At 44.0% G+C, this 24,772-nt stretch overlaps 1 protein-coding gene across 1 annotated transcript in view; it reads right to left on the bottom strand.

Annotated features, from left to right (window-relative positions):
• si:dkey-97m3.1 (fatty acyl-CoA reductase 1) overlaps positions 1-24,772 on the bottom strand; it is a 64,559-nt gene that overhangs the window by 34,685 nt on the left and 5,102 nt on the right. The window contains exon 2 of the mRNA XM_015960775.3: positions 9,914-10,183. Coding sequence (XP_015816261.1) covers positions 9,914-10,102 — 189 coding nt within the window. The 5' untranslated portion in view covers positions 10,103-10,183. The remainder of the gene's footprint in view (positions 1-9,913; positions 10,184-24,772) is intronic.

Here is a 24,772-nt window from a genome sequence, read left to right as displayed (position 1 = left end):
TCCGTCTGCACCTTTCGCTGCTGACAACACTGATGCTGGAGATGCACGGGCCAGAAAATTGACGTTAGCTCAGATAAAACAGAAGAAAAGCTGCCAAAGTGTGTCAGAAGGAAGTAATTGCTAGCAGTTCCCTCGGTGCTGACCTCCGTTTTCTGGCACACGACGTCTAAATTAGGTGAATAATAGGATGCAAGACGGAATAATGATAACGAGGGGGACAGAGAAGTTTCTAGAAGATGTGGTAACGAGCAGAACTGTTGCAGCACTGCAGACGAGCTCCACTCACGGGGGTGGGAGATGCAGATAGATCATTATTTCTCAGGTAAACGTCAGGTTCTGACTTGTCTAAAGTGTGAAATGCATAGAGACTCTGAGTCTGGTGGGAAGCTGGAAAGATGAACCTACATGAGACACTCCGTAAGTCGCACCGAGACAAGGCTGTACCCCAGACGGTCCCTGCTCTTGGTCTCAGGAAATGTCCTGCATCAATTTAGTCCAGCGACACACTGGATGCGGCATTCTCAGAAAGTCTCAAAAGCTTCCAACTGACCCGATACCCATGTGACCAGGACACAGAGGTCTTCTTGCACAAGTGTCATATTTTAGCGTGAAATTTGCACATTTTCTCTGAAGTTTGTGCCTCCAACTGGTTGCAGCCCAGTGAGATGTAGGGTTTGCTCATAGGTGACATGCACGATGGTCCACATTTAGAAAAATAAAAATTTAGGCTGCAATTGAAAACATTTTGTGTTCCACGATAAAGAGACGAGGTACCAATGACGGGATTTGGCCTCTGTGGTCGGTACAACATGGGTGAGAATCTCATGAGCAGTCATGCATGACTGCAACAAATCCCAGAAGAACAGTCTTCACTGCCTTAATGAGTCCACCGGCAAGATTCAATCTGCTAATCAGTTTCCTAAACCAAAGTTAATTTGCAGCCTAATTATACACAAGCATTGGACCCCGTTCAGCTCTAGTCCCTGGAGACAGGCGGTAGGCTGCTTCCTCGCTACCTACTGCACATGACCCGAGCGAACGCCTTGCAGAGGGTGCGACAGAAAAAAAGACCACATCCCTTCAGAGCTCTGATCCTGGAGCAGCAATCCCCACCGGCCCGGCTCATCCCAGAGGTTACTGTTGTTACAGAGCCCGGCACGCCTCAGACATGATTAAGCTGCAGGAGTTACTTCATGAGCAGGAGGCAAGTTGGGACTCCAGGAGTGAGAGGTGGGTGTTTGAGGTTTGACGACAACTCGGGCAGGAATTTCAAGAGCTCCACAAGTGGAGACATAAATAAGTCCACCGGGACCAGGAGGAGTCGAGGCATTTTAAATATTTACAGGATTTGAATCATCGCCTGGCTCTGGAGGCAAACTAGAGGCAAATCAGTGCAATGATGCTGAGGATCAGTGGTTCTGTCAAACTCATGAACCATTTCACCCTCTTTTAGGGGAATCAGGTGAGTTATTAGAAGCTAAAATGACAAAAAACAAGTTTTCATGAATTTATGCATGTAAATTGCACCAATTTCCATTATTAACTTTAAGGTGTGGAAATGTAATCATCTGCCAACCTCAGCATTAAAACAGAAAAAAGTGCACTTCTTGGATGATAAAGGCATCTGTTTAGAAAGCAAGTGTTTAGAAAAACGTACCTCGTTTGTGTTCTCTAAAGACATTAAAGACAGAACTGTGCAAATTTAAATATAACAGGTGCCATGATATGTCATCGCGATATCCTGATACCACCATTCAATCAATCAGTCAAAGATACTTGATTAATCCCAGAGGGAAATTAGAGTTTCAGTACACACAATTCAGAGATCAGACATACATGGGCAATACACATGACAAGAATTGGTGACTGTGGTCATTCGCAACCCTGAGTCACGCTACCTTAATAGAGATCAGAGGGTAACATGAGGATTGGTTCAGGTGGAGGGAAAAAAAGGCACTTCAGAGTTACCCTCCACCAGGAGGGCAGCTTTGCTCTGCAAATAAACACCTCAGACAGATATGCAACAGACCTCAGACAACACAACATAAGTGTCCACTAGGTGGGGTGGTGGGCTGGGACTAGCCCTACTTCAGTTCCCGCAGCCACGATAAGCAGTGCATGTCACCTCAGTGTGGATAGGGGGAGGAGCATTGAGGGTTGAAGGGTTGCAGTGACCCTGGAACGTTTCAGCGACCTTCCCGCAGTCCCGCCCAGGCTGAGAAAGGAGAAAGATGAATTGCCATAGCGACGGCACATTCCACATATCTTCTGAGGGGGGAGTTTTCGTTGGAGCCTTGCAGGCTCAAGGGCGCCAGATTCCGATTAGAAATTGTTTTGGGGCCAGACAGAGATAATTTCCTCTGTCTTACGGTTTGTTCGTCCTCAACCTCTCAAGATCCCAATAATGGACATTAATCTATCCCAATCCGTGCTGATTCGTCCACTCTCTCCTTGATGGCATCCATCGTTTGTGCCAATGAATGAATCTCTGCCAAAGTTCCAAGCTTACGATTCATCTCGAAAATTATGTGTCTGTGAATTCACAGCGCGGTGCAATCCATCTCTGAGCTCCGGGATCAGGCCAATATTCCTCGACAGCTCGTTAATTTTCCGGTAAACCAGGAAGCCTCCTAGGCCAATGAGCAGGAAACCTGACACCAACACCACAAATATCCACACATCTTCAGAGTCCTCCACAGACAGCTGAGATAAACAAATCAAGTTCCACTGTTTCCAGGAGTCCATGATGTGTCCAACTGGGTCTTTCCACATCACATCAGGTATCGGCCTGATTCTGTGGTTAAATCAAAGAAATCGTACCGCTTTGCGTGGCGATGCTCCGCTCTCCGCTGAGTTGCAGCAGGAGTCAACAGCAGCTTTTTCTAGGGGAGATGTACGGTAAACGTCTCGTATTTGGACACCGGCCTCTCTGACCACCACCAGCAGGCATGGAGGGTTAAGTGTCTTGCCCAAGGACACAACAACTGCGACAGACTGATTGGGACTTGATCCCGCAACCCTCCTGTTACGAGACAGGCCGTAGACTCCTCTGCCACAGTTGTCCCAGATGAAGAAAATCTAGTGGGGGTTTTCCATCTGTACCTACTCAGCTGGACTGGAGTCGGCTCCAGGTTCAGAGTCTGACGAAGAGCTAGTGACTGAGCAGATTACTTAATCGTTGTCTTTACAGATGACCTCTGCTTGTGGGTGAAGTGCACCACCATACCATACGGGTAATCTTTGTGAAGACCTCAACAGTCCTACCGGTGGACCATGCATGTGAAAACGTTCGTTGATCTTTAATGATTTCTTGTTATCTGAACTTTTCTTCACCAAATCATTGTTAACCAACTGTATGGGCAGTGCTCAAGAAATATTGCAATGAAAATGACAAACTGAGTAGATAATTGTAACACCACACTGCTGTCTAAATAACCAAAGCGTATGTGCTACAGTAGCACTAGAACTGTAAGTGGAGAGTTATCCTTTCTAATTGCTTGCAGATACCATCTATCCAGATGGACTCATACGTTGATAGTATACTGTTAATCATCAGCCAGCAGAACGAGTCGAACAGCATTTCGCTCAAGCTTTGCAGGCTGATTTCAAAAGGTTACACCCCCCCCATCTGGATCCTTACAGTTACCGAGCTGGTCCTGCAGCATCAAGATGCTTCGCTAATGCAGCCAAATTACATCATCAGCCTGCAACGTGTGGGAAAAGAATGCTGCAGGCCAGAAAGGGCCTCTGTATGAAGCATCTAACTAGCCACCCTGCGCCTGGTACTGGTGTCAGAGCTCGAGACGTCTGAACATTTCCACTGGATCAGGGTAGCTGCACAGAGAGAAACAGACGGCGCTTAAATGTCAAAGCATGCAGCAGAGATGCACTGAGACAATGAGATTCGTATCGGTTTGTTCTTTTCCTGCTTGGGGCATCTACCCTTGACTGCATCCTTTGAAAAACCCACCGCAGGACAGATCTCTTGGTTGTTACCTAGCAACAGGTTGTAAGAAAGATACTGGCCCGGCTAGAAGGATGAGAGGCCACTTGAGAGACAACACCACTGTTCTCCTTCATGAATTATCCCCGATTCTGAAAAGAATATTGCAGACCCAAGGACTTGCATGAATACCAATTAGTACTTGAGGCTCGGTCATGGAAATTTAATGACATCTCTCCTGGATGTGCACAGAGAACCAGTGGCGGCTCCAGAAATTCTTTTCTGCAGGTGCTATGAAGGAGCTATTCTTTTTATTGAGGGTGCTATGAAGGAAGTGGTCATGCGTACCTGTTGTTCTCTAAAACACCTTCAACACTAGCAGATACACATGTGTGCACAAAACCTCAACAACTCCTGAAACAATCATTAATAAACATCATAAACATATAAACAATCGCTGACTTTTCCATGAAATCATAAACACATACAGCCACACAGAAAACCATCTATAGTGTTGCAAGGTTAGCTAACGTTAGTGTTAGCATTTCCAGCGGCAAAACCCTCGACTACTGCGGCGGTTGAGGGTTGACTCTCTTCATCCCGATCCGTAGGTTTTTGTGGGTCTGAGATCACTTCCAAAGATTCATTCCTTCCTGACTGAACCCGTGGAAACTTGGGCAACAAACACCGATCTGTTTTACCACTAGCTCTACCTTTCACTCGTTGGCAGGTGGAAAATGAGGTTAAAGGTTAACATCAATTTCCTGTTTTGGTTTAAGTTTTTACTATCTATATGATAATTTACTGATTATTTTTGTTTTGTATGTTAAATATTATCACATCCACACATTACATTAAAATTAAATTGTAAAAAAAAAATCTAATATTTACTTGGGGGTAGAGCCCTGCACTGGAGCCCTAGGCCCGTGGGTCGGCTTCGGGCCAACGACTGTGTAAATACCTCAGACACGGGCCAGGCGCCTTTATTTTTAATCAAATTCATTAAAAAAAACTGAAACACTTGAACGCAGCAGCACCTGCCTGCTTCTCACGCACCGGCACCCGTTAGCTCAGTTAAGGTCTGTGCGGTTTATAAATGCGCCTATAAAAACAAATTCTCAAACTGCTTATTGAAACATGTGCCCCTATTCTAATATGTCATTTTATGTCCATTTTGATATGTCAGAAACCATTTGTTTATTCTCATGAAAACGGCAGCATTCTCTTTTTCTGTGAATAAATTCGCTCTGCAGTAAAAAAAAATACAGCATTCATTGCTGGGCTTTTTTCTAACTGGAGAGCGCATTTTCAGAGCAGATTAAATTTACAAACGCTATATTAATTGGGGGTGTTTACTTAATCTGCCGCTCTGAAAATGCGCTCTGCAGTTAGAAAATTAGAATGCTGCTTTATTTTCTAATTGCACAAGAGCGCATTTTCAGAGCAGATTAAATTTACAAACGCATCCAATTAATATAGTGTTCGTAAATTTCATCTGCCGCTCGAAAAATACGCTCTGTTAGAAAAAGAAGCTGCATTAATGCTGTTTTTCTTTCTTTTTTCTTTTCTTTTTTTTTTTTTTTTTACTGCAGAACGCTTCTAACAAATAATGAGAATGCTGAGCATTCTATCACGCTAAAACATTATGAAAGGTAAAAAAAAAAAAAGTCAGGCTTGGGCCAGAGAATCCTGAAAACCTTTTCGGACCGGGTCGGGCTGGGGCTCCACCCCCTCCGGCCGGGCACGGGCTCAGATTTTAGGCCCATGTAGGGCTCTACTTGGGGGTGCTATGGGGATGCAATGACTAACCCAGGGGTAGCTATAGCGCCCCCTAGTGCCTCCACTGCAGAGAACTAGTAGGTTTGTGTTTGGTGACCTGGTGAAGAAAGGTCCAACATGGTAGAAAAGAGATGCTGCTGTATCGTGAGGAAGTATGGGTTTCTGTGCCAAAGGTTGTATTTGCCTGGCTGGGTCAAAGCTGGGTCACGCAGCACCTTCACCCACAGATTAAGACCTAAGCCGCCAGCAAGTCTGAAGGAATCCACAACAGCCGAACACCTGCATCTCCAGAAGGACTTCACACAGTCTAGTCATAATAAAACAGTCTTAAGCTTTCTTTGTTTATTAATGTTAAATAATCATTTGATCACTTTGCCCGTTATAAATGTATTTTAATCAAATGAATGATTATTATGGTTTGGGTTATCATAATGAACTATAATGAATCAGTATACTTAATTAAATAATGTTTTTGAAGATGTTTAGCGATGACCTTCACACCTGCTCATACAGGTCCAGATCCACGGTAATTCAAAACACATTTGCTCTGACGCACAACAGGTTTGCTTTGGGAAGAGAAGTGGTTTCGGTAAGTTAGTCAGAACGATAGTGAGAACGGAACAGAGCGGAAGTGCGGAACGAACGCCATGGGGAAAAGAGCCCTGCCGGCTCCTTTTCTCCCTCCACGCTATTTCTGTCAAGCCAGACAGAATAGCTGAAATGCAACCAGCTAACACAGACTCGTCCCAGAGTCTTTTGATTTCTGAGTTAATTTAAACTTGAGAAAGCGCATCTGCCGGAATGCTTCATCAACGTGTACCGAGGTCAACTCTGGACTGGACCGTCAGCACACCTTCGTCTTCTCTGTCAGCCAAGGTGTCATCTGGAGAAACATCCTCCTGTGAGGTCCGGATCTAAAAGAGGGTCCTAAGTGCGGTGAGGCAGAACACGATAGATAGCGTTCTGATGCTGTTTTTCTAATAAGAACTAAAGTTTAATTGCAAAACATCATTTTTCACTCAATTCACCTTTTCTCTCCCTGAAGCAATCTCAGACACCTGCATGCACGCATTCATAATTCCATCATCCTCAATCTTAGCACATCCAACACAAGGTCTATTTGAGCAAGCTTAAAATATCAACTGTTAAAGATTGTCCAAAAAGGTTGCCAATGTTGATTGTTTTTCCTATGATTGTCATTTCAAATCGTTAGTTGAAATTGAAGAATTAAAACTCTTAAATTTCAAACTTGTCTCTTCATTGAACTGAAACACAGACACACGGATATGATCGTCAGTTTATCGATGAAAACAACCTTTGAGTCTTCTTATCTCTATAACATTTGGTTATTAATTTGTAAAAATTAATATTCCAGATTATTATGTAGAATGGTTTATCTTTCATAAAAGAGCCAACAACCATTACGCTACACTGCAAAAAATGGGGATAAAAAATGAGCTATTAACGCTGAAAGGAAGACGATTTGTTAAGCAACAAAAACAGGTTTTTTTTTTTTAATATCAGAACAAAAATTAGAAACAGCAGTAAGGACATTGGGAGGAAAAACATGAATTATATTTAACTATAATCAGGTGTTAGATACATGTTAGTACATAAAAAACTAAGATGCAGACAAAAATTCAGACCTACAGAAACAAAAGTAAGACTCTGCATTTAGTGAGAGGTTTAAAAATGAAGAGGATTCAATCAAAGAGGAGTTGAACGAGCCCATCGTTAAAACTTGTTCAGGGCTCGAGGGAAAAATGTTTCACTGTGAGGAAATTACACAGTTCTGTTGCATCAATCGACACAGCTGAGGCCGAGGCGTCTCGCTCACGAGACAAACGGAGGGGAAAAGATCCAGAAAAATCATAAAATAAAGGGAGGTCGCCGAGATAAATTAGGAGCACAGTCTGAAACTGCTGCTCTCGCAGCAGTGAGGAGGAATAACGAATGCAGCAGCAGCAGCGGCGAGGTCCAATTCCAACGAGAGCAGTAAAAACAGATGCTATCAGAGAGAGACAGAGGATTAAAGAGGACGTGTCATTTTCTTAGGTGTGCTGACAGTTTGAGGCCAACAGCACTCAGAGCCCGAACGTGAGCCCACAGCAGCTGTTTGTGGGACACACACACACACACACACACACACACACACACACACACACACACACACACACACACACACACACACACACACACACACACACACACACACACACACACGGTTCTCATCAAGTCTAACATGCTTTGGAGCTTTCTGTTGAGTCATGCTTTGCCGACGGTGTCAAACAGCTGATCGCTCCTACTTTCTTCTCCTCATCCTGCTTCCTCCAAACCTTCACCCTCCTCTCTGATCTCATCCTTTTCTCCTCTTGCTCAAAACCACACTTCGTGGTTTTCCAGGATTCAGGATTCCACTCCCGTCTCCGACGCAGCTCAGACATGAACTGTTGGGACTCCTCTGGGGTCATTAAGCTAGTTTCTCCATGGCAACGGAAGCTGCCGCAGTGATACGCAGGCAAATTTATATTGCTATGCAAACATGAAAACGGCATCGTCTTTGATGGTTTTGAATATTTATTTGAATGAGTGATATCCAAATTTGCTGATGGGATCAGCTTTAAAGGGTAATGACAGCTTTTATGGATATTTTTAAGCTGACAATTGTTAAAATATCATCCAAAGTTCTGCATTTCCTTGAAGTAAAGCATCAGTTTTACATAATGTTGACAGGGTGCTCTCAACACCGAAAACAATTTCTTATCTTTTTTACAAGAACCTCACAGCTGAGGTTGCTACAAAGAAAACGCTAACGAGAAGAAACACTGATTAGTGGCTTTTTGCCTCCTACGTGGATCAGTGAGTTTGTACAACATTTAAAGGGACATTATGGAAGTTTGAGAGCCAAAACATGTATAGAAATAATAAATTTCTTCTTCATACATTCTCCTGCAATGCCCTGGTCCTGTAGAATGAGCCCTGGCAGTTTTACTGTGATTGCCTGTTTTTCTGTAAAATCACAGAAAAAGAGAGATGCTCGGGTCGAGCAGGCTGCTTGATGCGCGTTCACGCTCAGGCATAGCCCGTAGCATTTGCTATCAGTAGCTTTAGCAGCAGAGAGAGATGCAGTGCCACTTTATCGCTGTTCCTAACGCCTAGTGACAAAGCTAGCTACATTTCTGAGGACCCTTAGCTACTTTCTGTAGAACTTTCTTCTAGATATTTCCTGCAAATTAGCAACAAAATAGCCATTTTTGCTTCAAACCGTTCTTTAAACGTTGTTTCAGCTGTCATCAAGGATATAAATGTTACAGATACAATGGATGTCACTGGCGCTTTAGCTCATCTAGTAAGATGTCGGACTCTCGTGCAGAAAACCCGGGTTCAATTCTGGAGGTGAACATAGTTCATTTAGAGTTTCTTTTTCACTTTAATGGTATATTTTTTTACAGTAAGATGCCCAAATTTTTATTTGAGACTCACCGAACAGCATTGAATTCACAGATAAAAAAGATGTGGGTTCAACGTTCATTTTGGAACAATTTTTCAAGCAATCGGGGGCAATCGAGAGCATAAAAATTCAAAACTCCGTAAAGGCCCTTTAAATAATAAAGTTAGGATGCTGCAGGGTGGTAAAACGTTAAACCATAAAAGACAGAATGACTGTGCAGTGGTGCAGTGGTTAGAGCTGTCGCCTTGCAGCGAGAAGGTCCTGGGTTCGCTTCCCGGCCTGGGATCTTTCTGCATGGAGTTTGCATGTTCTCCCTGTGCATGCGTGGGTTCTCTCCGGGTACTCCGGCTTCCTCCCACAGTCCAAAAACATGACTGTTAGGGTGATTGGTGTGTGTGTGTGTGTGTGTGTGTGTGTGTGTGTGTGTGTGAGAGTGATTGTTTGTCCTGTGTGTCTCTGTGATGCCCTGCGATGGACTGGCTGTCTGTCCAGGGTGTACCCCGCCTGATTGCCCATTGACCGCTGGAGATAGGCACCAGCCCCCCACGACCCTACATGGACAAAGTGGGTTCAGACAATAGTGACACGCAGGCATATAGATGGATGATGAGAGCCTGAACCCTGGCAGCAGATATTAGTTCAATGGCCACAAACAAAACATCTCAGCAGCTGCTGCAGCAAACAAAGTGGGGCAGAAAGGAAAGAGTTCGACCTTAAACTAAAGAAAAAAGATTTCTCACCTTGCATTTCATCATGTCGCTGACCCTCTGCTTCATCGACTGTCCAGCTTTGGGTCTGACCAGGATGTAGAGGGCTTTAACTTCAGGGCAGGACCTCAGCAGCTTCTCCACCAGAACTTTCCCCATGAAGCCCGTGGCTCCGGTGATCAGCACGCTCTTGCCGGCGTAGTACTCGGGTATGGACGCCATCTTGCTGCACCGTCGCAGATGTCTGGTCGGGTCTGCTGCCTGCTCTCCCAACCTGTCGAGGTCCTGGCTTTCAGACAGCTCCTGCAGAGGGACGAGGACGGAGAGCTTTAAGACGCTGTTTGGATCAAACACACAAACATTAGAGCAGCGCTCTAAACACATACAACTTATAAATGCTTCATTTAGATGGTCTCTCCAGGAAATCCTGTTTGAACAAATTTAAAATGTGACCTTTAGTTCTGAGCCTCAGATTAAAAAAAAAAAGAGTGTAAAATTAGGATTAAACTAAAAGAGCCAGAAAACCCGAGAAAAGAAAAACTAAATTAAGAAGAAAAAGGTGAAAACTGCCATGCATCATCATAACTTTACTTCTTTATTTATAATTGCACAAGAAGCATACGGATATTAACACACACACCGACTTCCTGCTGATGTTTTCTAATACACACAGGAAGAACGAGCAGTTTGACGCCTTGCCCTTGTTGCCCTCCAGAGCCGTTATTCAGGCTCCACAGAAGAAAAGTGACTAAATCCTGAATTTCAGCTTAGCCTTTAAAACCAACAACAAACACCGACTCATGATGGCTTAACCGTCAAGGTCATTGTTGCAACATATGGTTTACATCGATTAAGATCTTTTAACTTTTAAGTGTAAGACAGATTTACACACACACACACACACACACACCCCTCTAGTAGTTTCTTATTCTAAGGAAACTGACACACACACACCCCTCTAGTAGTTTCTTATTCTAAGGAAACTGACACACACACACACACACACACACACACACACACACACACACACACACACACACACACACACACACACACACACACACACACACACACACACACACACACACACACACACACACACACACACACACACACACACACACACACACACCTCTAGTAGTTCCTTATTCTAAGGAAACTGTAGTATCAGATAACCCGGACCGTGTCTACTTGCAGTGGGGCAAAAAGTATTTAGTCGAGATCTGGAGACTGGCTAAGCCACTCCAGGACCTCTAAATGCTTCTTATGAAGCCCCTCCTTTGTTACTCGGGTGGCGTGTTCGGGATGATTGTCATGCTGAAAGACCCAATCCCGTGTACTCTTCAATGTCCTTGCTGATGGAAGGTTTTCACTCCAAATCTGACGATGCATGGTCCCATTCATTCTTTCCTTTACCTGGATCAATCATTCTGGTCTCTTTGCAGAAAAACAGCCACAAAGCATACCATACCACACCATATTTATTTATAAAGCACCATTTCAAAATAGCATGGCAGCTAACCAAAGTGCTGTACATAAAAAGCCAAATGCTTGACCAAGAAATACAATAAGAACAGGCAAAATACATAAGAACAAAGCATAAATAGTCAGAGATAAAAATTCCTACTAAAAACAATAAAATAGGAGAACAGTTAACAGCACTATAAAATAAAATAAAGCGACGAATGATAAAAACACTTGAAATGGCACAAATAAAACAAAATAAAATACCAGATAGTGCAAGGTGCCAAGCATGAAGTTTCCACCACCATGCTTTACAGTAGGTATGGTGTTCTTTGGACGCAACTCAGCATTCTTTCTCCTCCAAACAGGACGAGTAGAGTTCTTACCAAAATGTTATATTTTGGTTTAATCTGACATTCTCCCAATCCTCTTCTGGATCATCCAAATGCTCTCTAGCAAACTTCAGATGGGCCTGCACATGTACTGCCTTAAGCAGTGGGACACACCTAGCACTGCACTGTCTGTGTTACTAATGGTAGTCTTTGTAACTTTGGCCCCAGCTCTCTGCAGGTCATTCACCAGGTCCCCCTGTGTAGTTCTGAGACTTTCCTCACCATTCTTGTGATCATTTTGATTCCATGGGGTGAGATCTTGCATGCAGCCCCTGATCAAGGGAGATTATCAATGGTCTAATGTCTTCCACTTTCTAATAATTGCTTGCACAGTTAATTTCTTCACACCAAGCTGTGTACCTATTGTAGATTCAGTCTTCCCAGCCTGGTGCAGGTCTACAGTTTTGTTTCTGGTGTCCTTTGGCAAGCCATAGTGCTTATTTCCACCATAATTTTCAAATAAATAATTTAAAAATCAGACAATTTCATTCTCTGTTTTTTCTCTTATAGTTGAGGTATACCTATGATGAACATTACAGGCCTCTCTCATCTTTTAAGTGGGAAAACTTTCACAGTCGGTGGCTGACTAAATGCCTTTTTTGCCCCACTGTATCTGAACAGTTTCAGCATAAATAAAGAAAGATTTGGTTGAACAGCAGGCAACTGAATAACAGCAACAAACAGAGGCAGGCTCACATGACCGACTCAAATCCAAGTTCAGCCTCACAAACATAAAAATCACACAGAAGTCATAAAAGGTCGTACAAAGTACAACTGTACTCTCAGGTGGGTATTAAGTTTTATATCAACGACCTGCAAAAGCAGAGAGACCATAGAGTCGTCACATTCCTCCTAAAGGTCTGGACCGTTTTAGGTGCGACGCACACTCTGAGCCTGATTGCTTTACTATGCATTCAAAACATCTCAGTCTAAAGGTAAACAGCAGCAGTCTACATTTACAGTTACTCTTCTGATTTTAGTCCTAGAAAACACAACTGTGCTGAAATAACTTTCCTTCACCGTCGACACACATCCATGTTTATAAGTAGTTGGGGTGGTGAAGAGATTATCACCACTGGACTTTGGAGGTAGAAAAGCTTGGTGTTAATGTTTTCCACAGAAATACTGATACATACAAGAGAACAGCTGGGTTTATTATAGTCCCAGTTGTAACGGAACAGAATGACTGTTTTTTCCCTTCTTTGCACAAGACTAGTCTGCATGAGATATGGTCTCAAGGTCTCATGCATTCCTTCTAACATGCTTATTTTCAGCTCAACAGAAGAATGAAGAATGAACTCTTTTCTTTGAATTAATCAAAGAACTCTATTTTAATAACGCTAATCCATCAAAGTGTTAGTCAATGAATAAGATGTGACTGACCTGTGAAATCAAAATATTAATTACCTTATTATAATCCTATAGAATATAAAGGTACTGTGACTTTAAGTGTTCCAACAGGACTCATCTCACGTAGCGATAAAAAGACATAACACATTACTTTCACTGAGCCAATCAGAATCTGTCAGATCTGACGGAGGCATGGTTTTGATAGTGTTTGGTCATTTTTCATTCGACAATAAACCATAACATCTGAAGTATAAAACTATGCCACGTCATCTCTAACGTCAGTTCAAAGCGTTCCAGAGAAAGTGACGGAGTGACCAATCCTGATCTAAACTCTTTAACCAAAAGAACAACGACATGCTGAAAAGTTCGTCGCTGTTCCAACAGCGACAACAGTTCCTTTCAGAATAAAAGCTGAATCATCCAGACCCAGGCTTGGGTCTCACCAGTCGCCAACAAACTGTTTTGTACCCGGAAGTATCTCACAGACTGGTCTAATCGGCAACCGCGGCTTTTCCTACCGGCTCGGTTCCAGAGAGGGTCAAGCTAAGACCTCAACATTCCAGATCTACAGAGGACTTCCCGAAGGGTAGGTAGACCGGCAAATGGTGTCTCGTGTGTTTATGGACCTCCTAACCAAAGCTTAATGCGAAGACATCACAGTCAGTTCCCATCAGAACTAATCGCTTCTTCGGATTTGCTGGTTCTGATCAACATCACACGTCATCCCTCCACCGTCTCATCCACATTATTTACACCATACAATTAGTTTTAAAGTCAGTCTAATTTGTTAGTAATAAAATTCTTAACTCATAAACTTGACTCTCTTCTTTGCCTCTGAGTGAATACGAAGCTGTTATCTAATCCCTGCATTAAAAGTTCCAATCTTCTGGTTTAAATAATTCACAGATCCGTAAGGTGGATTTCATATTTCCTATGGAATCCTACGCCTTATGGCTCATTAAATAACACGTAATGTAATTCATTACACATTTTAAAATGTAATTTGTGTAATTGTTGCTTTTATTCTAGTTTTGTTGCATTTTATCAACGGGCATCAACCGAGCGTTCAACTTTGGCCTCACTTCCTCTAGGCAGCAACCTGAGACGTCACACAGCTTCAGCAGCGAGCCTGACAGGAATCACTCTGAGCAAAGCTGTGTGTCAACACGTGGGCTAAAGGTGGGCTAAGAGTTCTCAACCACACAGCCGGTGTTGCTGCTTATTTGTGTGTAACCACGACAACGTCAATGCACCGACGCATTACAAGCCCCATTGAGAGATGACAGGTTTCCTGCTTCTGCTTTGTGTCATTCCAACCAGAGAGAGAGAGCAGACGTTTGCTTAGCTTCATCTAGACAGGAAGCAAAGCTAACCAAACTTTTTCTTTGGAATGATGATTGGTTTAAAAATGAAGCTGTGATTCTGGAGGAGCCAACTGGTCAAAGGCTTGCTCCAAAACACAGAAATGGAACAACTCTGTAAATCTTGTGTTTGAGATAAACTCCTGGTTTGTTCTCTTATGAAAAATCTCCCTCACACCAACTAAGGCCTGAGATTTAGACAGACTGACAGAAAAAGTACATAAAAAGGGTCAAAGCTGAGGTCCTCCACTGAGGCCCTTGACATTCCAGCCCTGTGCTGCATACAGATTCCCCGTGGACACGGGGACAAGAGCAGAGACTCAAAGTCACTATGGATTACTGCCCGACAATAGAGAACTTGCTGCAACTGCGCTGAAAAGGATGTGGATTTCTGAGATTCAGTGTTAATTCAAAGTTTAGCTCCACCTCCTACTCCTAATAGCTGATGATGCTTCTGGATGACTGGACTCTAAAAACGGGAGCTACACTGGTTCTGAGTTGGACCAAAACAGATTTACAGTTTGATTGTTGTGCTTTAATGCACTCATGACATCCGTCAATGTTTAGTCGTCGTGTCACAAACCCGCTGCGTTTGCGCTATTGAGGCCAAGCACAATGAGGCTGGCTGGGATGATGTTCGTCAGCCTGGTTTTCTCACGGCTGAATGAATCCTTTTGAAGAGTTCAGACAATGACTTGAAAGGGAAAGTCAAAGCAGAGCGAGGACGAGCAGCCGGAGCTTCAGGGACCACTTCTCAGGTTGTGATGCTATCATGACTGAGTACTGTCAGGGAGTCACTTTAAAAAAAAATAAATTAAAAAGATGCTCACGGGCTATAAGAGAGCAGCTCAGACGCTGAGGCTGGAGATCTGCAGCTCATCCTGGTTTTATTTCATGTTTCCTTTAAGCTTAAGTCTCATATCTTCATCCTCAGAGCGTTTCCTTTCTTGTGCTTGCAGGTTGTTTTAGCCGGAGCGCTGCAGTCCAGCCTCCGGCCTTTTCCTCACACACATCCACTCCATTAGTGGGTCAGCAAAAAGCTGCTGAAGATACAGGATAAAGGAGAGGAGCGATGAGGTCTGCAGCTGCACACTGGCTAAGGCAATTAGAAATAGACAAAAGCTGGCGGACAAGAGAGGTGGAGAATGCAAGATGAGCAAAAAAAATAAACACATCCGACAATAAAGCAGGCATTAATCAACTTCAATGTGGGTGTGGAGTAATAAAAAGAAAAAGTCCATGTTCTCACCAAATATCACCGTGCCAAAGAAAGAAAAGGTTCTTAACAGCTTTGTTAATGTACAACAATGCATGACAGTGATTTTCTGAGTTCCACCTTAACGGAGTTCCACTTTAAAGGCTTTGAAGAGACGATCAACCTGACACGGCTCTCAAAATCAGATCTATTTATATTTATGCTTTTGCTTTCATCTGTGCCACACCTACACCGGTTACTGGAGGTGTCTTTGTTTCCTTTATCCCTGGATGACCATCTCAGAACAGGAAATGTCTTTGGAGAGGGAAAGAACTGAACAAATGATCAGATTCAATTTGATCTTTTTAGATGACTAAAATGAGCTCTTAATGTTACAGCTGAACCATCTTCATAATCCATGAGGAAGTTACACATGTAACAGCTAAATCTGAAACTCAAATATCGGATTGTTGCTTCTTAAAATCACGATAAACCACATCGGGTCCCTGAACTCGCCACCTTGAAGTGCTAATTCATTCATGCTAGCAATATCAGATCTTCCAGGAAGAAGTTTTAACTTCCACAATCAGAATTTTTTATGTGATTTTATGCGTTTCACTAAAGCTGTGAGCAGATAAAGGAACTAAAGTAATTTAAAGTTTCACTGGTGTCCTTTACACCCAGACAAAACACCACACTCTAAAAGTTATTATTCAACGCGGCGCATGAAAACAGTAGCTTTTTCTCGTGAGGTAGCTAAATCTATAAGGTAGCTAATCTAATTATTGATGATTAGCTCCGTCGCAGGCTTCATCTCTTTAATGTAAGCTTGGTTTTAAACCAGTTTTAAATCCCTTCTCAGTCAGGTATCAGACCATGGGAGAGTTGGTGTGTGAGCTTGTGTTTCTGTACACACACACACACACACACACACACACACACACACACACACACACACACACACACACACACACACACACACACACACACACACACACACACACACACACACACACACACACACACACACACACACACACACACACACACACACACACACACACACACACACACACACACACACACGGCGACAGAGGGACTCTGTAATTACACCAGCCGTCTCTGAGTAACAGTGCATCTCTGTGCTCTGGTGTTTGTTTACACTTGGCTCAAACCCAAGCTGGCAATCGCGCTGCGGGGAAGAGAGGTCACGAACCCACGCCGAACGGCCATCAAGGAAGGAAGGAAGCTGCTGCGATGCTTTCAAGTAACAAACTGGATTTTTCTTCTGCTGGTGGTTATCAAACAGAAGCAGCTTGGAAGTTTCTTCAAGTTTTTTAGAGTATCACAGCACTGAAACTGCACTAGTGAAAGTTACAAATGATATTCTCATGGCCTCAGATAAGAATCTTGTGTCTGTTCTAGTCTTGTTAGATCTCACTGCTGCTTTTGACACAGTTGATCACAAAGTTCTTTTAGAAAGGCTTGAACATGTTGTAGGGATCAAAGGAACAGCGCTAAGCTGGTTTAAATCCTACCTTTAAAAAGCAGCTTAAAACTCACCTGTTCAGGCTGGTTTTGGTGTGACCTTCATCACCCTCTCCTTGTTCAGCTCTCCCTACCTATTCCACCTTCCTCCGGATCCACTGATTTCCGTATATCCTATTCACTCTCTCTTTCTTTACATTTTTAATCACAATTGTCTATTTTTTTGCTCATTTCAAATATATTTTAAATCATTTACATTTTTTGTTTTTGTGAAGCGCCTCGTGATTTTTATCTTGAGAGGCGCTATAGAAATGATCTTTTCTTCTTCTACCTGTCTGATAGATTTCATTTTGTAAATGTGCATGACAAATCTTCATACTCCAGGGTTACTTGTTGAGTACCACAGGGTTCAGTGCTTGAACCAATTCTTTTTACTATATATATATATATATATATATATATATATATATATATATATATATATATATATATATATATATATATATATATATATATGCTTCCAATTGGTAAAATCATTAGACAGCATGGGAAACATTTCCACTGTTATGCTGACGATACTCAGTTATATTTATCCATTAACCCTAATGAACCTAATCGCTTAGTTAGATTACAGGCTTGGCTTGAAGACATAAAAAATTGGATGACTCAAAACTTTCTGCTTTTAAATCAAGACATGACTGAAGTTCTCATCTTTGGACCTGAAATTCAGAAAATGAAACCGTTTAGTCAATCACCTGACCTGAATGGCATTAAATTACTCTCCGAGAACAAAGGAAGGAACCTTGGTGTTATCTTTGACCAGGACATGTCATTCAAACCCCAGATTAAACAGGTTTGTAGGATTTCCTTTTTCCACCTTTGGAATATTGCCAAGATCAGAAGCATCCTTTCCAGGAGTGATGCTGAAAAACTAGTTCATGCATTTATTACATCAAGACTGGATTACTGTAATTCATTACTCTCAGGAAGTCCACAGAATGTAGTTAAAAGTCTTCAGCTTGTCCAAAATGCTGCAGCTAGAGTTCTGATGAGAATTAAAAAGAGAGATCATATCTCTCCTGTCTTAGCTTCCCTACATTGGCTACCTGTTAAATTCAGAATAGATTTTAAGATCCTTCTTCTCACATAGCTCCATCATACATCAGTGACCTGATTGTTCCATATGTTCCTAACTGAGCCCTCTCCCGATTATAACATTTTACCTTCTTTGACATTGAATGTGCTACTACTAGTTTACCCGTTTAATTATAGATTCACTAGGATAAATACAATACAAATACGCCTGCCTCCAGAGGGTTAAACACGCAAGTCTGGATCCATAGCAAACAAATTTCTGAAAAAATATATCTTACATTTATGTGACAATAATGAAATTGTTAGATTTGCTGCAACTTCAACTAGTATTTGTTGTCTGACATTTAATTTCCATCCATCCATCCATTTTCATCTGCTTATCCGGAGTCAGGTCGCAGGGGCAGTAGCCTAAGGCGAGACGTCCAGACTTCCCTCTCCCCAGCCACTTGGGCCAGCTCCTCCAGGGGAATCCCAAGGCGTTCCCTGGCCAGGGAGGGACATAGTCCCTTCAACGTGTCCTGGGTCTACCTTTAGGCCTCCCCCGGTTGGACGTGCCCGGAAAACCTCACCAGGGAGGCGTCCAGGAGGCATCCTGACCAGATGCCTGAGCCACCTCAACTGGCTCCTCTCAATGTGGAGGAGCAGTGGGTCTACTCCGAGCCCCTCCCGGATGACCGAGCTTCTCACCTTATCTTTAAGGGAGAGCCCAGCCACTCTTCGGAGAAAACTCATTTCAGCTGCTTGTATCTGCGATCTCGTTGTTTCGGTCACTATCCAAAGCTCATGACCATAGGTGAGGGTAGGAACGTAGATCGACCGGTAAATCGAGCGCTTCACCTTCTGGCTCAGCTCTCTCTTCACCACAACAGACCGGTACAACGCCCGCATCACTGCAGATGCAGCACCAATCCGCTTATTGATCTCACGCTCCAGTTTTCCCTCACTCGTGAACAAGACCCTGAGATACTTAAACCCCTCCACTTGGGGCAGGACCTCGTCCCTGATCCGGAGAAGGTATTCTACCCTTTTCCGAATCAAGACCATGGTCTCAGATTTAGAGGAGCTGATTCTCATCCCAGCTGCTTCACACTCGGCTGCGAACCGCTCCAGCGAAAGCTGAAGATCACGTTCTGATGACCACATCATCTGCAAAAAGCAGCGACCTGATCCTCAGGCCACCCAAACGGATGCCCTTCACACCTTGGCTGCATCTAGAAAGCCTTCTCATAAAGGTAATGAACAGAATCAGTGACAAAGGGCAGCCTTGGTGGAGTCCAACTCTCACTGGGAATGAGCCCGATTTACTACCGGCAATGCAGACCAAGCTCTGACACCGGTCATACAGGGATCCAACAGCCCGTATCTGAGGGCCTGGTACCCCATACTCCACCCAAGCCACGTTCCGCTTGGACTGCCGGTACCCATCAGCTGCCTCTGGAGTCCCACAGGCCAAAAAGACCTGATAGGACTCTTTCTTCAGCTTGACAGCATCCCTAACCACCGGTGTCCACCAGCGGGTTCAGGGGTTGACACCACAACAGGCATTGACGATCCTGCGACCACAGCTCCAGTCGGCGGCCTCAACAATGGAGGCACGGAACAGGGTCCATTGTCCCCTGCATCCCCGTAACATTTTGGAAGTTCTGTCGAAGGTGGGAATTGAAGCTCCTTCTGACAGGAGACTCTGCCAGATGTTCCCAGCAGACCCTCGCGATACGTTTGGGCCTGCCAGGTCTGACCGGCATCCTCCCCCACCATCCGAGCCAACTCACCACCAGGTAGTGGTCAGTTGACAGCTTCGCCCCTCTCTTCACCGGAGTGTCCAAGACATGTGGCCGCAGGTCAGATGAAACATCAAAGTCGATCATCGAGCTGCAGCCTAAGGTATTTTGGTGCCAAGAGCAGATATGGACACCTTTATGTCTGAACATGGTGTTCATTATGGACAATCCATGACTGGCACAGAAGTCCAATGACAAAACACCACTTGAATCCTCCCAACCACACCTCTCCAGATCTCACCGTTGTTGCCCACGTGAGCGTTAAAAGTACCCCAGCAGAATGAAGGAGTCACTGGAAGGAGCGCTCTCCAGCACCCCCTCCAAGGTCTCCAAAAAGGGTGGGTAGTCTGAACTGTAGTTTGGTGCATAAGCACAGACCACAGTCAGAACCCGTCCCCCCACACGTAGGCAGAGGGAGGCTTCCCTCTCATTCACCGGGGTAAATCCCAACGTACAGGCACCAAGATGGGGGGCAACTAGTATGCCCACCCCTGCTCGGCGCCGCTCAGTGGGAGCAACTCCAGAGTGGTAGAAAGTCCAACCCCTCTCAAGGAAACTGGTTCCAGAGCCAGAGCAACGCATTGAGGTGAGTCCGACTATATCTAGTCGGAACCTCTCAACCTCACACATCAACTCAGGCTCCTTCCCCACCACAGAGGTGACATTCCATGTGCCAAGAGCCAGCTTCTGTAGCCCCGCCCTCGACTACCACCCGTCACACACTGCACCTGACCCCTTTGGCCCCTCCCATGAGTGGTGAGCCCATGGGAAGGGGGACCCACATTTCCTCTTCGGGCTGTGCCCGGCCGGGCTCCATGGGTGAAAGCCCGGCCACCAGGCGCTCGCCAACGTGCCCCACCTCCAGGCCTGGCTCCAGAGGGGGGCCCCGGTGACCCACGTCCGGGCGAGGTCTTTGGGCATTCAATTTAAGTGAGATTAGTCTGCGCACAACATGAACTTAATTCTGCAACCACAAAATGTGAGTTAACCCACAAGATAATTGAAAACCCACCCGTTAAATATCTTAAAATCAACCCACAACAGATCTTATGACACAAGTAGGAAATGATTGCCAGCTTACACTTTGAAATGTGATCAAATTTATTTAACCAAGATGAAATCCTTGCACATTGGCTGGTTGCAGAGAGCCAAAAGGTTTTTATGAACCATTAAAGACAGGAATTAATGGCCGACAAAAGGCCGTCGCTTTCAGCAGCCAGTCCAGCTCACATACCGGTGTGTAGATATGCAGAGACAATGGAAAGGAGGGGGGGCTTAACTGGAGAGGTTGTTTGAACAAGCTGATCGTAGAAACAAAGCAGAGCGGAGGCAGCAGCTGCCCTGTCACTTCTGCCGTGGACTCATTTTCCTAATGTGGAAAGAGGCATGGACCAGGATATCACCGTTCAACTAAGCTGCCTGGACTTCCTCGTGTAACACTTGGGATAGTGCTGGAGGGAAGATTTGGTGTCACAGGATGCAACTTCCAGGGACTCGGTCCAAATGAAAATATTGAAAGTCGCGAATGCTAAAAGGCTTTAGTTTCTGAAGCGTCTTTCACTTTCAAAACCCATGAATGCAAGTTTCTGATAGCTTTAGGGACATGATCCAGCACGATACCATCTTAATCTTGCTGTCTTGTTTTTGAACGCACGACTTGCCTGCATGAAAACCAAAACGCACGACCAAGCGATTTAATCAGGTATCCGGCCCAAAGATAGATTACAGCGGACACACAACACTAATTAATGTGCTACTTTGCACGCGCGCTGTAGCTTCACCTACTACTGATGCCAGCCAGGTTTCTAATTAATGAAGAAAGCTCGAGTCCAAACCACCCACTCGTCCATCCACCCAGAGCTGGAGTAAAAAACATCGCCGATGATTTAGAAAAAGAGTCAGGAAAATACACAGATCAAGTCCAATCTGACAGCTTACAACAGTTCTCATCTTTCAATGCGAGAATGAAATTCTTGAAACCACTCACACAGCTGGTTCCTATCAGTTGTGAAAATATCTGTAGCGTATGACACGTTTCTCTAATGAAGGAGTAGTCATAATAGCTTTAAGGATGTTGCTCCATAATGTGTGTGTGTGTTGCAGGGTGAAGATAATGGAGTGTGAAGGTGGAGAAATTAAAAGAAAGAACCTGTGCTCTCCTCCATCCCAGAAAAGAACAAAAACCTGGCCACAAGAGGGCGCTTGGCTTGGCTCAAACTTACAACAGCCCCTTGGACGTGTCAGATCCAGGTTAGGGTTCTGGAGTTGGTTTGGAAGACCACACCAAGGAGGAAATCACACCAGGACTCAATGAAAAATCTGTTTGAGAGACTTGTGATGGCAGCCAGTTAGTTGCAATTTGGCCCCCAACCCCTCCAATTGTTCTTTTATTGTCTGTGCTTTCAAATTCAAAGTCAATGAGAAAAACATTTGTTTTGCAGATATTTTGAAAATCAAATTTAAAACATGACAGCAAGGCCCAGTGTTGGTGGCAAGTGTCTGTAGCTGCAAAGCTCTCGCTGTTCTTTTATCCAAAGAAAGTCAACATGCACAGCCACGTGTTGTGCAAGACATACCTACGTCAACATACAAAAAGATGTTTGTGCAGAACAAACATGTTTTCCTTTTAATCACCTGGTTGTATGTGCGTTTTGTTTTTCTACTCTTCAATAACTAATTTACGTCATGAACACTTTCTGCTCGTATGTTGAGCATGCTTTTGGAAAGGTGTGGTCATAAAATACAGGCTCAGGTAGATCCACGTGTAAGCCGAGTAGCATTCCTTCTAGAAACCTTATAGTAGCCGGCTGGATCGCCGACCACACCTCCTGGTTGTTACGGAGAGTGTCAGCAGGCTGTAATTTCTCAAAGCTCATTCTTGGTAATATGTAACGGAGATGTCTCCACCTGGAGTATCGTGTTTGTGGGTAAACACACAGAACAAAGCGTTAATGCAACCCAAGAAAAAGAAAAACAAAACTTACAGCCGTCGGCACCCAGATGTTTCCATTTCCTCTGAGTCATAATGAGCGCCTGGCCAAACTGGTGAATAGGATGAAGGCTTAACAACACAACCCTTGTTTAAATATCTGAACAAATATTAGCAGCTCTGGTTGAAACGCTTTTACGAGGAATAGAGTCTTGAGGGGGGACTTCTATGTGACTAATTCAATGTTTAAATCCTTTAGTTGCTTCAGGTTTCTTGATATTAAAAAAATAACTAACTAGAATGTATTCATTTTTTAAAGGAGCATTATGGAAGTTCAACAGCCAAAACATGTATAGGAATAATAAATGTCTTCTTCATACATTCTCCTGCAATGCCCTGGTCCTGTAGAAGGAGCCCTGGCATTTTTACTGTGATTGCCTGTTTTTCTGTAAAATCACAGAAAAAGAGAGATGCTCGGGTCGAGCAGGCTGCTTCATGCGCGTTCACGCTCAGGCATCGCCCGTAGCATTTGCTATCCGTAGCTTTAGCAGCAGAGAGAGAGGCAGTGCCACTTTGTTGCTGTTCCAAACGCCTAGTGACAAAGCTAGCTACATTTCTGAGGACCCTTAGCTACTTTCTGTAGAACTTTCTAGATATTTCCTGTAGGGCTGTCGCGGTTGAGGAATTCCCCCTGCGGTGATTCAGGGTGGCTTAATATTGCGGTTTGCGATATTATTGCAGCCCTTTTTTATTGCAGTACTATCTAAACATAATGTTTACACATTTAAAAAAGGTTAAAAATTGCCGTGCCTTCTTTAATAACACTTTACTGAATGCAGATCAAAGGGCAGTAACAACACAGATCGCAGTAACGTTTGTTTCTCCGACAGTCGGAGTCCGACTGAACTTAAAAACAAAATTCAGGAGAAGGTTAAACTTTTAAATGCAAATTTGGCTGCAGCATCTAACAAATAAGAAACAAGTCCACATTTTGTTTAGTTGTTTAAAATCAAGCATAAAAAATTACATGTACTGGGCGCGCGCGCGCCGGGGGGCGGGCGCACTATCATTTCACTTTCACACACACGAATGACGGTGATTTATAGCTCGGTCACGTCCTTGTTACCCACAAGGAAAACCAGCATGTTAACTACGGTTTGAGAGAGGATCTGAGAGGGGTGGCAACATTTGCAGCAACACTGAAAACCCTCTCAGATGGTGCGCTCGTTGCACTAACGCACACGTACCTGCGTGCGACTCTGACAAGCAAAGGGAATCTCTCCCGGTTGTTGCTCCACCGTGTCACGGGGGTTTTCTTTAGGGTGGATGCATTCCTCCTGCAGGTAGCGAGTGAGCTCCAGCTCGGCTCAAACTCTCTTCGGGACGGCTGCAGAAGCAGTGCTTGTCCGGGACTTCAGCAGGTCTCCGCGCGTTTATTTATTTATTTTTGCCACTGGTGGCAGCTCTGTCTCGGCCAAGGACCCTGGCTGCGCAGCAGCTGACATACTGAAAACCAAAGTGCTCCCAAAGGAGCGAAGTAACGTTTTGTTTTGATACCAGTGCAGCCATCCTTCTCAACATGCATCATTGAGTTGAACCAAGTTCAGAAATCGCGGTGACGCATGATGCAGCGCGGTGGGCTTCTTCATATCGCGATATTTCATTTTTGCGGTTACCGCGACAGCCCTAATTTCCTGCAAATTAGCAACAAAATAGCCATTTTTGCTTCGAACCGTTTTTTGAACGTTGTTTCAGCTGTCATCAAGGATATAAATGTTTCAGATACATTGAATGTTACTAGAGTGTAGCTCACCTTGTAAGATGTCTGACTCCCATG

Source organism: Nothobranchius furzeri, chromosome 1 (genome assembly GCF_043380555.1).
Source record: "Nothobranchius furzeri strain GRZ-AD chromosome 1, NfurGRZ-RIMD1, whole genome shotgun sequence".
NCBI lineage: Eukaryota > Metazoa > Chordata > Actinopteri > Cyprinodontiformes > Nothobranchiidae > Nothobranchius > Nothobranchius furzeri.
The sequence above is the reverse complement of the archived record's forward strand: the minus strand, read 5'-3'. Positions and strand labels throughout refer to the sequence as shown.